The following is a 17,235-nucleotide window of genomic DNA, read 5'->3' as shown; positions in this document are numbered from 1 at the left end:
TGCCAATATTGACTGGTAAGGCCCCAGTTCCAGCTGAAGAAAAACAGCCCCTTGGCATGATGCTGCCACCACCATGCTTCACTGTTGGTATGGTGTTCTTTTGGTTATGTGCAGTGTTGTTTTTGCACCAAACATATCTTTTGGAATTATGGCCAAAAAGTTCAACCTTGGTTTCATCAGACCATAACACCTTTTCCCAAATGCTTTTGGGAGACTTCAGATGTGTTTTTGCAAAATGTAGCCCGGCTTGGATGTTTTTCTTTGCAAGAAAAGGCTTTCGTCTTGCCACTCTACCCCATAGCCCAGACATATGAAGAATATGGGAGATTGTTGTCACATGTACCACACAGCCAGTACTTGCCAGATATTCCTACAGCTCCTTTAATGTTGCTGTAGGCCTCTTGGTAGCCTCCCAGACCAGTTTTCTTTCCGTCTTTTTTCATCAATTTTGGAGGGACGTCCAGTTCTTGATAATGTCACTGTTGTGCCATATTTTCTCCACTTGATGATGACTGTCTTCACTGTGTTCCATGGTATATCTAATGCCTTGAAAATTCTTTTGTACCCTTCTCCTGACTGATACCTTTTAACAATGAGATCCCTCTGATGCTTTGGAAGCTCTCTGTGGATCACGGCTTTTGCTGTGGGATGCGACTAAGAAAATTTCAGGAAAGACCAACTAGAACAGCTGAACTTTATTTGGGGTTAATCAGAGGCACTTTAAATGATGGCAGGTGTATGCTGACTCCTATTTAACATGGTTTTGAATCTGATTGCTTAATTCTGAACACTGCTACATCCCCAGTTATAAGCAACCACATTATTTTAGTTTTTGTTTTCTTCCATCTACTTAAAAGATTTCAGTTTGTTTTTCAATTGAGTTGTACAGTTTATAGGTCACATTAAAGGTGGAAAAAGTTCTGAAATGATTTTTGTCTCATTTTTTTACAGCACAGAAACCTGACATTTTAACAGGGGTGTGTAGACTTTTTATATCCACTGTGTATGGCTGTCCTTAGTCTAAACACTGCCTCTCCTCCCAAACCCAGTGGGCAGATCCTGTCTAACCTTTAGACTGTGTAAACTTGGTCCAGACCGTCTTAAAATGTGCCACATTTATCAGAGTTGCTTATGCTGGATGATACATTTTGTGAATCTTTAGACATTTCAGCCTAACTTTACACCACCTATAGTTGGCTTACTTTGCACCAAAATATACAGAGTTGTCACCTCATTAACCACACCACTTTCCCGATAAGTCATGACCGCTTGTGGAGCGGGAAGCAAAAAGTATGGTGCAAAGCATATATGCTATTTTTATGTGCAAATTGAGCTAGAATTCTGCCATGTTTAGCTTAGTCATAAGCGCAAGAGTGAGGAGTGAAGATAAAATGAGTAAGATTTTTGTCTATAAATTGTAAAAACCTGGCCATAAAAGTGATATAGAAATAAATATCATTTCTATATGTTAACTAATGCTAAATTTACATACAATTGTTCATTCCAATTTGCCTGCAAATGTCAGAGCATACCATTTACTGAATGTTCAGAATTATTTGATCTCTTGGATCTGGACATTATCTGACCTGTCTAAGAAGGTTTCTGGGTTGCAGAGTAGTTGGTGGTCAGAAGGGAAGTCCATTATGGGGCATTGCTCGGCTGATGTGGGTGTGGGGCATAGCTCGGCTGATGTGGGTGTGGGGCATAGCTCGGCTGATGTGGGTGTGGGGCATAGCTTGGAGTAATGTATTTTCGACTTTACCAAAATACATCTGAATGTGAATGCAGAGCAGCAACTGACCTCTCCATAATCCTCAGGTCATGCGTCTGTTTGGGGAACATGAATTTGAAAGTAGATGACCCCCTGTATTGAGACTTAGGGCTGTAGTAGACCTAGCGATAGTTGGGCAGATTATCGCTAATGAGTGCTCGTAGGAATGCTCATTAGCGATGCTCTGCCTGTGTAATAGTGCCGACCGTTACCTGATGAACGAGCAAATGCTCACAAATTCTAGGCAGGTTAAAAATCCTTTTTAGTCTGTGGTAGATCGTGCTGTTTAATCGCGGTCTGCTGCTGGCAAATAATAATTCTGTATGGGGACAAGCGATGGCATTGGCAAATTCTCCTTCCTGTACTGTGGAGATCTCTACATGTAAATATAGCGGTCTCCTCCACTCACAAACGGGCGTTCCTTCCCGACAAGCTTCTGCCTCATCAGCTGGTGTAATACCAGCCTTATATAACCTCTTGCAGGAATGGTATTTGATGTTTGGTTGTATATTGGTTGCCATATTTCTTGGTTATATTTATTTTATGAACTTCCTAATTTCCTTTTTTAATTCCCCCTGAGAATACAAACTTAACATACGTACTGTAATTCTAAGAAAACTTCTGGTGAGATTTCCTTTTAACCTCTTTCTTCTCATCTCTTACGTAGATCCAGATGTACCAACTTTCTCGACTGCTTCATGACTACCACAGAGACTTGTACAATCACCTAGAAGAGTATGAGATTGGACCTAGTCTGTATGCCGCCCCTTGGTTTCTTACCATGTTTGCATCTCAGTTCCCTCTAGGTTTTGTGGCCAGAGTCTTTGGTGAGCTTTGAAAACCATATGTATGTTTTGTTCTTCTCAGACCTGGCGATGAAAGAGATTATAGAATTTGTGATGGAAATATAATAAATTGATCTGTCTAAAAAACAAAAACAAACAAACAAAAAACTGATTTGGTATGTTACCAGTATACGGTTGTAAGATGAGGGATTTTGTGAACATTAGTCTGTCAATACATGCAATGGCTAGCAGAATTTCTTTTACTGCTCCTATTAAAATTTAAAGGAAGTGGTATCTATACACACAAGGGTACATTTTGACTAAACAGGAGTCTCTAAGGCTACTTTCACACTAGTGTTTTAGTTTTCCGGTATGGAGATCTGTCATAGGGGCTTAATACCGGGGGAAAAAAATCTTCAGTTTTGTCCCCATTCATTGTCATGGGGGACAAAACTGAACGAAGTGGAATGCACCAAAATGCATTCCGTTCTGTTTAGTTGTGTTCCCATACCGGAGAGCAAACCGCAACATGTTGTAGTTTGCTTTCCGTCCTGGGATGCGGAGCAAGACTGATCCGGCATGACCCCCAATGCAAGTCAATGGGGATGGATCCGCAATGGGGGACGGCCTTATACACATGTCAGTGTTTTGATCAGTAATTTCCATCCGTGATTGTGAGCCAAAACCTGAGCCAAAACCTGGAGTGGAGGCTACACGGAGATAAGGGCTCTTTCACACCTGCGTTCTTGTCTTCCGGCATAGAGTTCCGTCGTCGGGGCTCTATGCCGGAAGAATCCTGATCAGGATTATCCTAATGCATTCTGAATGGAGAGAAATCCGTTCAGGATGCATCAGGATGTCTTCAGTTCCGGAACGGAACGTTTTTTGGCCGGAGAAAATATCGCAGCATGCTGCGCTTTTTGCTCCGGCCAAAAATCCGGAACACTTGCCGCAAGGCCGGATCCGGAATTAATGCCCATTGAAAGGCATTGATCCGGATCCGGCCTTAAGCTAAACGTCGTTTCGGCACATTGCCGGAGCCGACATTTAGCTTTTTCTGAATGGTTACCATGGCTGCCGGGACGCTAAAGTCCTGGCAGCCATGGTAAAGTGTAGCGGGGAGCGGGGGAGCAGTGTACTTAACTTCCGTGCGGCTCCCCGGGCGCTCCAGAGTGATGTCAGGGCGCCCCACGCGCATGGATCATGTGATCACATGGATCACGTCATCCATGCGCATGGGGCGCTCTGACGTCATTCTGGAGCGCCCCGGGAGCCGCACGGACTGTAAGTATACCGCTCCCCGCTCCTACTATGGCAACCAGGACTTTAATAGCGTCCTGGCTGCCATAGTAACACTGAAAGCATTTGGAAGACGGTTCCGTCTTCAAATGCTTTCAGTACACTTGCGTTTTTCCGGATCCGGCGTGTAATTCCGGCAAGTGGAGTACACGCCGGATCCGGACAACGCAAGTGTGAAAGAGGCCTAAGATATAAGGTAAATATCTGCACCTGTTCTGTGTTTTTAGACCCTCGCCTCGTTTTGCTGACTGAGCATAAGGCCTCCTGGATGACAGTCCCTGTGCACCACTTGTGATACTCCGTGTACACGTGGAGTGACTCACCGCTTTGTAGCAGCAAATTACATGTAGTAGAATCCAAGACACCAGATAGCCAATAAAATTCCAAGGGTTTACCTAAACATTTGGTGAAACCACCAAATGTTCCCCGAGTGCCCTGCACAGTGGGGTTTCTTCTGCTCCGCTCGGTTTTTCCTGTGTGCAGAGTGATGATCCACAGAAGGCATATAGGATCATATAGGATCCGTACTCCACACGCAGGAAAAGCAGAGCAGATGAAATCTGATAACGCAGAGCACTCTGAGAAGTGTTGCTGCATGATCGTGGTTTCATTGAAAGTTTATGTCCCCTTAAGTCATGTTAAGAATGACATTTCAGCCATGCAGGGCCTTTTCAAGCCAAGACCAAAGCAAACATTAACGAGAAACCTATCATACTCCTGCTACAGTGCCTCTTGTGTAGATGCCTCACAACCAGTAAAATAATGTGAAGTCAGACTAGGAACGTTACATTGCTCGCCAATTTGCAAAGCGAGAATCTTAGTAATAAACATAAATGGTATGACACTTATGAAAGAGATGCTTGGTGGGTTCCTCCAAGGGCACCAGCTTTGCTCTTGGCACCTTCATTGCCACAAGTCTGATATCACGTCTGACACCAATATTAGCCTGGGGTCTTATTAGAACATTCTGGTAAAGAGTGAACCCTCACTTTAAGGTGTAACTCCTATGCTTCTCTGAGAGCTCCATTACTGAAAATGTGAAACGTTGCACCTCTAAAAGGAATACTGATGTCAATGACACTTTGTGGTGAAAGATCAGAGACTCTGAAGTCCAAAGTTACAATAATGAAACACAGAACATCTAATTTTATGGCATATCACTTGTATAGGTCTTGAGCTGTGAGAAGCTATGTTCCATTCTCAGTGGGTTGTCTTTCCATCCATTTTATGGATGTGCTGCTAGAATAACCGGTTTCTTTTGTGAAACACTTGGTCATTTATGATGATTTAAGGGATGTGTTTTCAGATTGTTTGGTTAACATTACTAGAGAAGATTAACAACTAGTAATGGTGGGAATGGAGGTGCTGGAAATGGTATAGATGTAATGTGTATTTGTCTCCAGCTCTATGTGGTGTATTTCTTCCTATTCAGATTGTGGGTATACGAAGAATTAGGGATCGACCGATATTGATTTTTTTTTTTTTTTTTTTTTAGAGCAGATACCGATAACCTGTGAACTTTTGAGGCCGATAGCCGATAACTTATACCGATCTTCTGTGCATTTCATTTTAATTTTTGAAAAAATTTTAAATTCTGTTACGGCGTTCACCACTTTGGAGATGTATTTTTATTTTAATAGTTTGGACTTTTCGGACGTGGCAATATGTGATATGTTTATTGTTTATATATTTTATATGTAAAATTGGGAAAGGGGGTGATTTATACTTAATATTTTGGTTTTTCTTTACTTTTTTTTTTTTTTTTTTTTTACTTTTTATTTAATAACCATTTCCTCCCTTAGGGGCTAGAACCTGGGATCATTAGTCCCTTGTCCTATTCACCCTAATAGAGCTCTATCAGGGTGAATAGGACTTCACACTCTCCCTGCTGCCCTGTGCATAGTACACACAGCAGCAGGGAGATTACCATGGCTGCCATGGTAACCGAACGGAGCCCCATGATTACACTGCTGGGGCTCCGATCAGAAGCTGCCACTGCACCACTAATGAGGAAAAGGGGAGGGGATTCGTGGCCACTGCCACCAATGATTTTAATACGGGGGGGGGGGGGGTGCACTGCGCCACCAATGTTTTTAACACTTAGGAGGGTGCACTGTGCCACTAATGATAACTAATGTTTAATACAGGAGGCGGGTGTGTTGGCGCAGAATCATATAGCCGGCACCCTGCCTCTGACGGGCTGCGATTAGTGGCAGCAGTTAACCCCTTGGGTGCGGAACCTGAGGGGTTAACTGCCGCTGATCGCAGCTTCCTGTCATATAGGCTGGGCACCTCCTCCTGTATTTGTATTAGACGTTAACTTTCATTGGTGGCGCAGTGCGCCCGCCCCTCCTCCCGTCTCTCCTCATTGGCAGCGTGGCACAGGGGGGAGGGAGAGAGTGACTCCTCCCCTGTGCTGCTGAGGGAACATGGCGCGCTGACAGCAGCGCTTATGTTCTGTGATAGCACGCTGGACTCCTTATCGGCAAGGTTAGATGCCGATACCGATAACTTTGAAAATCATGAATATCGGCCGATAATATTGGTAATTCCGATAATCGGTTGATCCCTACAAAGGATGGTTTCAAAGTATTGTGCTTTTAGTTCCCCTAATATTATATAAATGCAGTAGTTCCTCCTGGCTTTAAGAGATGATCGGTAACTGAATTCCTTTGATCCTCTAGGGCAGTGTTCCTCAACTCCAGCCCTCAGGGCCCACCTACAAGTCATGATTTGAGAATATCCCACAGAATGTATACCTGTGGTAAGTCCTGATGCACTGACACTAATTATATCACCTGCTCAATGCTAAGGAAGTCCTGAAAACTTGAGTTGAGGAACCTTGCTCTAGCACATAGTCAAAGTGAATGCTACTTTCAACTTAGAGTAATGGTCCAAGTATGGAGACACCACTAAAGAATCGAGTAACCAGGAATGGAGGATGCCTGCTTAAGGACTCTATCACACAAGCACGTCCTTTGTGGGAATCTCCTTTCGTGTGAGAGAGGGTTCGTGCATTCACGCTCATGTGAATGAGCCCTAAGTGTTATGTCAGTACACTTCAGAAAACCATACACCTAAATGTTGGAAAAACCCACTGATTTTGCTGGGATTGGTCAACCATCTAATGAGAATAGATCCCACCTGGATTTTAACTGCTTAGTCCTTTTGTCCTTGGGAGATAAGCCACCACCAGAGGTGTTTGGCAGAGGTGTTACATATCTCACAATTAAAACCTGCACGCTTGGCCGAGCTATGCAGGCATGTGTATGGGGAAAAAGGTAGAGATAGCTGCTGTCTGTCGGCCGAATGTTCGTTTAGCCATCTCTTGTATGGCCAGCCTTAAAACAGATGGATACAACATGGGGAACCACATGGTCTGCTTTGGTTGCATCATGCACACTTTAATAAGGAATGTACCCATGGGGAGGAGGCATAACCAAAGGTCGGGTGGTTTTACTGGGTCCACAAAGGTGCAAGTGGCGAAATATTTTGTGTATAGTGTTTAGATGACTCCAAATGTTTTTGTGTAGCCGCTAGATTTCACTAATGTCAAAATGTTGCTGAATTGCCATGGGATTCACAGATCTATCCCATTCATATTACATTTGATGAATTATATCCTTAAGGAGGAACCTTTTTCATTTGTCATTATTACCAGATATTACTTGTATAAAGTCTCCTGACTAGATTTGCTCTAGTGTTTTCCATAGTTCTTACTAATAATTAATAGCCCTGGGTTATATCTACTCCCTTAATGTTTTCCACTGAGCAGTCTGTTAGCAGAGCATTTACAGCAACTGTTTAAGGCAGGACGGAAAAGTCTTGGCATTGGGAAAGGTTTACTAACGCGCACGAGGTTGATTTTGTTGGCTGTTATTACAACAGTCCCTGTGTTTTCTGAATACCAAGAAGAAATAAATCTTTCAAAGAAAATTTTTCCTATTTTTTAGATGTGATGTTTGTGGTGCTATAACAATGGGACACAGTCAATAGTGAAGTGGACACTATATCACTGCCTATACTAGATTACAATCTATTGGGTATATGGTGGTAGATAGTAGAAGTTGGCAAGTGAAGATGTTTTCTTGTAAGGAGGAGGTGGCATTGGAACAAGTTATGGAAGATCTAAGCCAGATCATACACTTGTCTAAAAAGGTGGATTTAAAGGCTTACAATATTAAGGGTCTGGCGAATGGCATACATCAGGGTATTTGGGGGAAGGGGAGGGGGTTGCAGGTACGAGTGGAGTCCTGGACACAAGCATGTGAGCAATATGGAGTAAACTGGTCTTGGTGGTATACGGAGGCATCACAGTTTACACCTCCGGCTGTTGGCAAGACACAGCTGGGAAACTAGTGTTAGGATTGGCTAGGCCTGGGCTATACAGAATGTGCTCAGGCACTTAGCCAACTGCCTGTTTTGCACATTGCAATACTATTGTGTGCTCATTCCATTGTTAGAAGTCAGTGATATTAATTGGTAGTGAGACTCGCTAAAAAAATATCCGTCTTTAAGACCCTGCACCACCACTGATGAGCTGTTCCCTTGTAACTCCAGTGCCGTAAGTTGGCACTGGGACTTCACCGCTTCATCCATTATGTAGTGTATGAAGCCGGTAACTGCAGCGCTGCAGCCAACGAAGTGGCCCCTACCAATCCTGAGGATAGGTCATCAATATCAAAATCCTGGAATCCCATTATTTTCTTTAACCCTTGGACAACCCTTTTAAGGCCAGTGAAGCAACCTGCCAGAATCACATGGTCTTAGTCAAAGTTAGCGAGGACTGAAAATCAGAGCAATTACTACAGGGAAGTTGGCTTAAAGGGCACCTGTCATCATCTTTATGCTGACCTCACTGAGGCCATCATAAAATAGTGACAGAAATGCAGATTTAAGTGGTATCACTCATGAGCTAAACATAAGTGGTTGCTGAGAACCAACATCTTAATCATTGCAGCCCAGGCCTTGAAAAGAGTCAAATCTACCTGAGAAGAGTCCTGGTCATTCATAATCTCCTGCTCTCTCACCCATCTGCTGATGATTGGCAGTTCTCTTCTAGAGAGAAAGGGAGAAAACTCTGTAGAAGACTGTCAGTCATCAGATGGGCAGGGGGAGCAGGAATTAATGAATAACCAGGACTCTTCTCAGGTGTCTGTGACTCTTTTCCAGGCCCATGTTGGTTCTCGGAAACCACTTCCTTTTAACTTTTAAATGACAGACCGCTGAAATCAACTCGCCTCTCTACTTTATGCTGCCGTTAGTATGGGCAGCACAAAGTTGATGACAGGTTCCCATTAAACAGAAGGGTTAAGTTGTAAAACCAGTACATTATTTCTTTTTAGCCAATTATAGGATCCTATGTGTACATTCTTAAGTGCAGCCTTAATTTTCCTGTTTACAGTATGTCACTTGTATTATGTGAAGGTTGAAGGTACAGTACGGTATGTTAAACCTGCTCTTGCAGCCAACACAGAGGCACTCCCTTGCTGAGGGTTTAACTGCAGGTAAAGGAAGTGTAACATCTAACAACTTTTCCAGAAAAGGGTGCAAGAAGGGACATCTTGGCTATGAATAATCTAGTTATGAAAGGAAAAACATGCAGCTATGACTCTGAACAATCCCCTGAGCTTACAAAAAGGGTCAAGTGTGAAATCCAGAACATGATCTTATAACCAGAAGAATGAGGTTTGAGTTATACACTCGAAGTCTGTGTCACACAGTAGCCCACAGTTACTGATGTCAGTGCACCTAGATGTCATAAAGCCAATTTTGCGCAAATTGGCACATCTAGTAGTTGAGCAATCCCTTGGGCCTATCTCGCCAAGAGGCATGCCGTAACAGAAATTGGGTGTTTCCTGGCGGTAATGAGGCATGGCCTAAGATTTACCATTCTGCTCTAAAATTGCGCCACAATTCTGGCATTAAATTCTGTTGCAAATGAAGACAATAGCTGGTATAAAGTTGGACAAAAGTATCTTGCCCTGCACCAAATTTATTATATAGGTTGAGCCACTGTGATAAATTTGTGGCAGCCTGTCTACGGGATTAGTGTTGCCCCAGTGTGGTTTCTGGACTAGTGGCAGCAAATGACCCTGCACCATCTATTGGGATCAGTGGCTTGTTGACCTGAGTTGTCCCATTCACTAAATCATGTCAGGTTGGTGACTTTTTAATATTCCATAAATATTCCTAGCGTTTGGCTTTATCCTAAACCCTTGAGACAGATTGGTGAAACCCAGGGTATGCCGGTTTTCTGTGTGCCTCATAGTTTAAGTTATTTTAAAAGCAAAAATAACACACAATACTCACCTCTCCAATCCAGCGCGGGCACTCTGGTGGTTTTCCCCGGTCTTTGTCTATAAAATGCTAGCACGTGACCACTCGGCTAATCCGTAACCATGGGGGTCACATTCAGTGCCACTGCCATCGCTGCTTAAGGAGCCATAATGCCAGTAGTATGGTAAATGGCTGCTGCGACCTTTGATCACTGATTGGCTGCAGCGGTCAAGTGCTGGCTTCAATTGGGCAAAGTCTGGGTCGACCGCTGGAGCAGTTGCACTGGATCAGGGGTCATTGGATAGATGATAGATTTTTTTATTTGCTTCACATTTTTATTTTAAGGTATGATAAACCATGTTTAATCACAGGCTTTTTCCTTCTACTAAATGGCTCATCTGATGTGAGCAGTTCCCTTGATGGTTGTTTTGCCTTATACTGTTTCCAGGATATCTACTTTTTAAAAGGAGTAATTTGGCAGAGCGGATACCACCAGATTAATATCAGTTCATAATTTTATTATTTGTGGGAGGAACGGTTATTGATGGAATTTTAGAATACAGATGACTTTTTAATTCAGTCTTTTTTTGGAGGCAAGGCAACCAGAAAATGGCAATCCAGGTAGTGCATTTTTATTTATTTTTTACAATATTCACTGTGCATGATAAATAACATATTTGAATAGCTTGGACATTTCTGAATGTGGTGATACAATTATGTTTAGCTTTTAAAAAAAAATTTGGGTAGATTTTTTTTTGTTAATCAATTTTATTTCTTGCAACACAGCAAGGGTTAACAGCAAAATAAACCTCAATATACATTACTCTGCAATTTACAGAAATACCCCACATATGGTAGTAAACTGCTGTATGGTCACGTGGCAGTGGTCAGAAGGAAAGGAGAGCCATATGGATTTTGGAGGCAGATTTTTCTTAAATGGTTTTTAGGCACAATTTTGTATTTGAAGAGACTCTGATGTACCCCTACAGTGGAAACCCTCAAAAAGTGATTCCATTTTGGAAACTACACCCCTTTAAAGAATATATTAAAGGGTGTACTGAGCACTTTGACCCCCTTAGCGTTTTACGGAATTTGGAAACACTTGGCTGTGAAAATGAAAAGTTTAATTTCTTCCAATAAAATGTTGCTTTAGCCTCACATTTTTCATTTTCACAAGGGTTAACAGGAGAAAAAGCACCCTGTAATTTGTTGCCCATTTTCTCCTGAATACGGCAACACCCCATATGTGGTGGTAAACTGCTGGTGGGGCACATGGCAGGATTCAGAAGGGAAGGAGCGCCATATGGCTTTTGAAGCAGATTTTGATGGATTGGTTTACAGATGGCATTGGTTTTTATTTTTTGAGTGTCTTATGTTGGGGCTCATTGTTTTGTGTGGATGAGGTGACTTTTCCATTGGTACAATTTTGGGGTAAATAAGACTTTTTGATCGCTTGGTATTACACTTTTTGTGAGGCAAGGTGAAAAAAAAATGGCTGGGTTGGAATATATATATATATATATATATATATATATATATATATATATATATATATATATATATATATATATATATATATTTATATTTATTCCATTATAATATATTTTATTAGATTATATTTTTTTTACAGCTTTCGCCTGAGGGGGCATCTCATGTGATATTTTTATAGAGCAGGTTGTTACGGACACGGCGATACCCAATATGTGTATCATTTTTATTTTTAAGTTTACACAGTGAAAGCCTTTTTGAACAGAATAAAGCAAGATTTATTTTTTTCTTGTGTAAAACTGTATTTTATTTTTTTATTTTTTACTTAATTTTTTTGTCCCACTTTGGGACTTCAACTTTTGGGGGTCTGATCCCCTGTACAATGCATTACAATACATCTGTATTGCATTGGTTGCAAGTGTATTACACTAAGTAATACACTTACAGCTTGCTTGCCTGTGAGATTCAGGGGGCTGAATCTCGCAGGCTTACAGAAAGGCAGCCACGATTCCTAAGGAAGGCATCAGGCTGCCGTCTAAGCCATCGGGTCCCCATCACAGCAGTGCGGGGACCTGATGGAAGCTCACTCCCACCCTACACATTGCACGTGCCGCGGTCAGTGCTGACCGCGGCACATCTAGAGTTAATAAGCTGGCATCAGTGTTTTCACTGATGCTGACGCACACAGCAGGGGCCCAATCAGCATGCCGTAGTACTACGGCGCTGGTATTTTAAACACAGTACATGTACAGCACTGGTACTGTACGGGTTAAACAGAAATATGCCTAATTTAGGCGTATTTTTGGTGCAGATTGTGCCACAATCTGCAACTTCTCCCTGCTCACACCTAAAAAAGTGGGCCCGTCTCATTAATCATTTTCTACGCCTGGTTTAGGTGTAGAAAATGATCTAAATCTAAGACTGCTAGGAAGCTGTCTTGCATTTAGAAGCGGCAGTGGATCAGCCAAAGTTATGAAGAGGCCTGTGCATCTTAATAACTCTGATGGATCCACCACCAGCACTGGTCTAAACACTGGTCTTAATAAATGTGCCCCTACATTTTTTGTCATCTTGAAAGACTTGAACTTGTTTGACCTTTTGTACTATGCCATGCAAATACTTCTGTATTTTTGCTGATATTCTATTACACCTTGCATCAACATAGCAGGCCTGGGCATTGAGCATGCTGTGATTGATTTCACCATGTGCCAGTTAGGACAGAGAGCCCCCTCACTCTTTCTACCTGTTCCAATGCCAGGGATACTATTGACCACTGCATCCAAAGGGGTTGAACTCTCGGGATCAGAGTTGCATCCGATCCTGGCAGTGAGAGCAGGGTGTCAACTGTATAATACAGCTGGCACCTGCAAATGATGGTTCAGTGCCCGAGCCCACACTATCATAACGATGTACTATTACAGAAGCCTGTTTAATCAGCATAGCAGGAGTATTCATTGAACTAGATGGACTTGTGTCTTTCTTCAACTTTACTATTTTACTATATTAGGTATATAAGTGGATCATGCATCTACTTTTCATAACATTTAAGCCTATCCACAGATGCACTCATTTTGATTGTTTCCATATGTTGTGTGGCAGTATGCCCGCTTGCCTACCGCTTCATTCAACTCCTCTCCCGGCCATGCTAGTGTGGTGGGTCCAGTGCCCCATGTTGCTCCAATCTGTGGATCATAGTGGTCAGATCCCACTGGTCCAACATTTATCACCTGTCCTGTTGGTGAGAAAACCGATTTGAAGAAGAATGTTATCCCTTTTATACACAAATTAACAGCATTAATCTACAGAGTTACAACTGTATCAACTCCAGAGCTGCATTCACAATTCTTTAGACTTCAGTGCTGAAGTCTCTCAGGATTTCTCATTCATTTATTGCTTATTCTGTTAATTTGCTTTCTGGGAAGTGTCCTTTGTACAGTAATCGGATGTAGGAAAGCACATGTCAACTGTTAAATAAGCTCAGCTGAGCCATTTTAGGATGTGGCTCTGTACAACTGTTCCTCAGCCACAAGTCAAGCCAGAATAGTGAATACTAAGATGCTTGTTCTATGTTTGTCTTGACTGGTATGACCTCTGAAGTTTCATTCTCATAAAACTGATCCTACTGTGTATTAGACTTTTTTTTTTTTTTTTTTTTTTTCTTTGCAGATATGATTTATCTTCAGGGATCAGAAGTTATCTTTAAAGTGGCCCTAAGTTTGTTGGGCAGTCACAAACCCTTAATCTTGCAACAAGAAAATCTTGAGTCCATTGTGGACTTCATAAAGAACACACTGCCAAATCTAGGCTTGGTACAAATGGAGAAGACTATAAACCAGGTAATTCCAGAGACCCGCTCCTCTGTTCAGATTGGTAACTTGAGACCTGACATATTATTATTTTTTTTAGCCTAACTGCGGTCAAAATCTGGGAATTGTATACTGTTAACCCCAGTATAGCCACATCATACCCCCTATATCATTCCGATGAGGGTTGTGGGAAGCCGAGTTATTTAACAGGATCCTGAAAATGAAGCTCTGGTGGTGACTCTTTTGTCACTCATGGAAACCTCACTGGTGAACACCCTGCAAGTGTTTGTCCTTTTATTCCTGCCAGGCCTCATGGGCATAGCAGAACCTGTATTTTGGAGAGAAATTCAGCATAGTACTTCTCATACCTTTCTAAAGCCTCATTCACAAGTCAGTGTTTTGGTCAGTGATTTCCATCAATGATTGTGAACCAAAACCAGAAATGGAGCCTCCACAGACATAAGGTCTAAGGGAAAGATCTGCACCTCTTCTGTGTTCGGCTCAAAATCACAGATTGAAATCACTGACCAAAACACTGACGTGTTTAATACAGTGTCCGATGGCGCATGATACTTTTTGTTTATTACATGGCCAGTGATTGTGTGAGCCAAAACCAGGGGCGGCTCTAAATACAGAACAGGCGCAGATATTTCCCTTATAACTTATGTCTGTGATGGCTCCAGTCCTGGTTTTGGCTCACAATCACCGATGGAAATCACTGACCAAATCATTGACTTGTGAATGAGGCTTAAGAAGTTTAGGGCATTTAAAAAATTGGCCAACTCATTTAGTGTGGCATATGCATGAGGCCAAAAACCGCTTTCATGTTTGGTGTATTATTGGGCTGTCTGAAATTTTGCACTATGGGCTGTAGTGTATAATTTTGTATTTTGGTTAGTTGTGTCCTGAGACCTAGAAAAAGTGCATTTAACGTTCTTTCCTTTTTAGGTTTTTGAAATGGACATTTCAAAGCAATTGCAGGATTACGATGTGGAATATCATGTACTGCAGGATGAACTGATCGATTCCTCTCCTCTCAGTGACAATCAGAGAATAAATAAGTTAGAAAAGGCAAATAATACCTTACACAAAGAGAACTTTGACCTATTGGAGGAGTTACAGGTAGGTACACACCAAAAGATACAAATTATCCACTCTGCCTCTTTTTTTTTTTTTCCTGCTGAATCAGTGTTTGTTTTCTCTGATTGTACTCTTGTAAGTGTCCACTTTATGTACATGCTCATTATAGAAACATAGAAAGTGTCGGCAGATAAGAACCATTTGGCCCATCTAGTCTGCCCAATATACTGAATACTATGAATAGCCCTTGGCCCTATCTTATATGAAGGATGGCCTTATGCCTATCCCATGCATGCTTAAACTCCTTCACTGTATTTGCAGCTACCACTTCTGCAGGAAGGCTATTCCATGCATCCACTACTCTCTCAGTAAAGTAATACTTCCTGATATTACTTTTAAACCTTTGCCCCTCTAATTTAAAACTATGTCCTCTTGTAGCAGTTTTTCTTCTTTTAAATATTCTTTCCTCTTTTACCTTATTGATTCCCTTTATGTATTTAAAAGTTTCTATCATATCCCCTCTGTCTCTTCTTTCTTCTAAGCTATACATGTTAAGGCCCTTTAATCTTCCCTGGTAAGTTTTATCCTGCAATCCATGTATTAGTTTAGTAGCTCTTCTCTGAATTCTCTCTAAAGTATCAATATCCTTCTGGAGATATGGTCTCCAGTACTGCGCACAATACTCCAAATGAGGTCTCACTAGTGCTCTGTAGAGCGGCATGAGCACCTCCCTCTTTCTACTGGTAATGCCTCTCCCTATACACCCAATCATTCTGCTAGCATTTCCTGCTGCTCTATGACATTGTCTGCCTACCTTTAAGTCTTCTGAAATAATGACCCCTAAATTCCTTTCCTCAGATACTGAGGTTAGGACTGTATCACTGATTTTATATTCTGCTCTTGGGTTTTTACGCCCCAGGTGCATTATCTTGCACTTATCAATATTAAATTTTAGTTGCCAGATTTTTGACCATTCCTCTAGTTTTCCTAAGTCCTTTTCCATTTGGTGTATTCCTCCAGGAACATCAACCCTGTTACAAATCTTTGTGTCATCAGCAAAAAGACACACCTTACAATTGAGGCCTTCTGCAATTTCGCTGATAAAAATATTAAACAATATGGGTCCCAGAACAGATCCCTGGAATTTTTCACAATTAAGGTTTTTAGAAGAAAAATATGTACAAAACTTAATTATGAGACAAGTTCAGGTCTGTTTCATCTGTACAAATGTGTTGACCAGGACTGAGTAATTAAATGTCATAAATAACTAAATGTGTAGCCATTAATGATATGACTTTAAAAAAACATTTTTTTTTATCCTTTCTTAAAAAAAACAAAAAAAAAAATGGATTGTTACACCAATCAATCTGCTTAGGAGCTGTGTACAGAAAATGGTAGTATTTTCTAGGTAGCTTTTTTATTTTGAATGCATTGGGGCAAAAATAAATAATTGTAAAGGTCTACATAACCTTTCAGCTGGCCATACACTTCATCCAAATGCTTTCTCACATAACCCCCAATTCTCTTTCTCCCCTTGGCTAATCATGTGTCCCTGAATCGGGAAAGAGGTGTAAGCCATTGCCAGGCTTATCAAGTGGCAGCTTATCTCCCCGAGGACAAAAGGATCAGCATGTTGGAGTTCAACAGCTTAATCCTTATATCCCCTTGCAGATGTTTGCAGTGACCCTAGCTGACCCCACCAAAATCAGTAGGTTTGCAGCAACCCATAGGGCAGACAAGCATGGGAGGGAGTGGTAATGGCTATGCTGGGGGTACTAGTACTCACAGTTCACATTGGCAGTCCTCACACTGGCTCTCTTTGGGCCCTGCAGCAGTGAATGGAGGGCGCACCCTTTCTTTGCTTTGGTCAGTGATTGTGGTATGTTACAGAGTAAGATTCTCCCAGTAATTGTGTAGAGCAGCAGCAACGATGATAGCAGTAGTCTCCATGAGTCTTAGAGCTGTATTACATTAAAAGATTTTGTAGTCTGTTTGTCAGCAATCGCCTGCTTGTCAGTTGAGGAGACTGCCATTACATGCAGTGATCCAATCCACAGTATGAGGAGGAGGGATTGCTAATGCCATTGCTTGTCCCCATACTGAATCATTGTTTGCTGGCAGCGGATCGTGATTAGACAGCGCAATCTGTCGCCGGCAAACAATGATTTTTAAGCATTGCCCGATGAACGAGCGTTTACTTGTTAGTCAGGTAATCACGGCAGTATTA

The 17,235-nt window shown here is 41.8% G+C and overlaps 1 protein-coding gene and 1 long non-coding RNA gene across 9 annotated transcripts in view; one reads left to right on the top strand and one right to left on the bottom strand.

Moving 5' to 3' along the window:
* The window catches only part of TBC1D1 (TBC1 domain family member 1), a 212,293-nt gene that overhangs the window by 191,451 nt on the left and 3,607 nt on the right, over window positions 1-17,235 (top strand). For all 8 annotated transcript variants that reach the window (XM_040418994.1, XM_040418995.1, XM_040418993.1 and 5 more), the window contains 3 exons: window positions 2,439-2,598; window positions 13,789-13,958; window positions 14,877-15,050. In XM_040418994.1, coding sequence (XP_040274928.1) covers window positions 2,439-2,598; window positions 13,789-13,958; window positions 14,877-15,050 — 504 coding nt within the window. The remainder of the gene's footprint in view (window positions 1-2,438; window positions 2,599-13,788; window positions 13,959-14,876; window positions 15,051-17,235) is intronic.
* LOC120990279 lies at window positions 2,553-17,009 on the bottom strand. Its single transcript, XR_005776395.1, has 3 exons — window positions 16,795-17,009; window positions 13,239-13,354; window positions 2,553-2,640 (listed from the first exon to the last, which is right to left on the bottom strand). It is a non-coding gene; the product is annotated as an uncharacterized LOC120990279 (long non-coding RNA).

The sequence above is a fragment of the Bufo bufo genome, chromosome 2, assembly GCF_905171765.1.
Source record: "Bufo bufo chromosome 2, aBufBuf1.1, whole genome shotgun sequence".
Classification (NCBI taxonomy): Eukaryota; Metazoa; Chordata; class Amphibia; order Anura; family Bufonidae; genus Bufo; species Bufo bufo.
The sequence above is the reverse complement of the archived record's forward strand: the minus strand, read 5'-3'. Positions and strand labels throughout refer to the sequence as shown.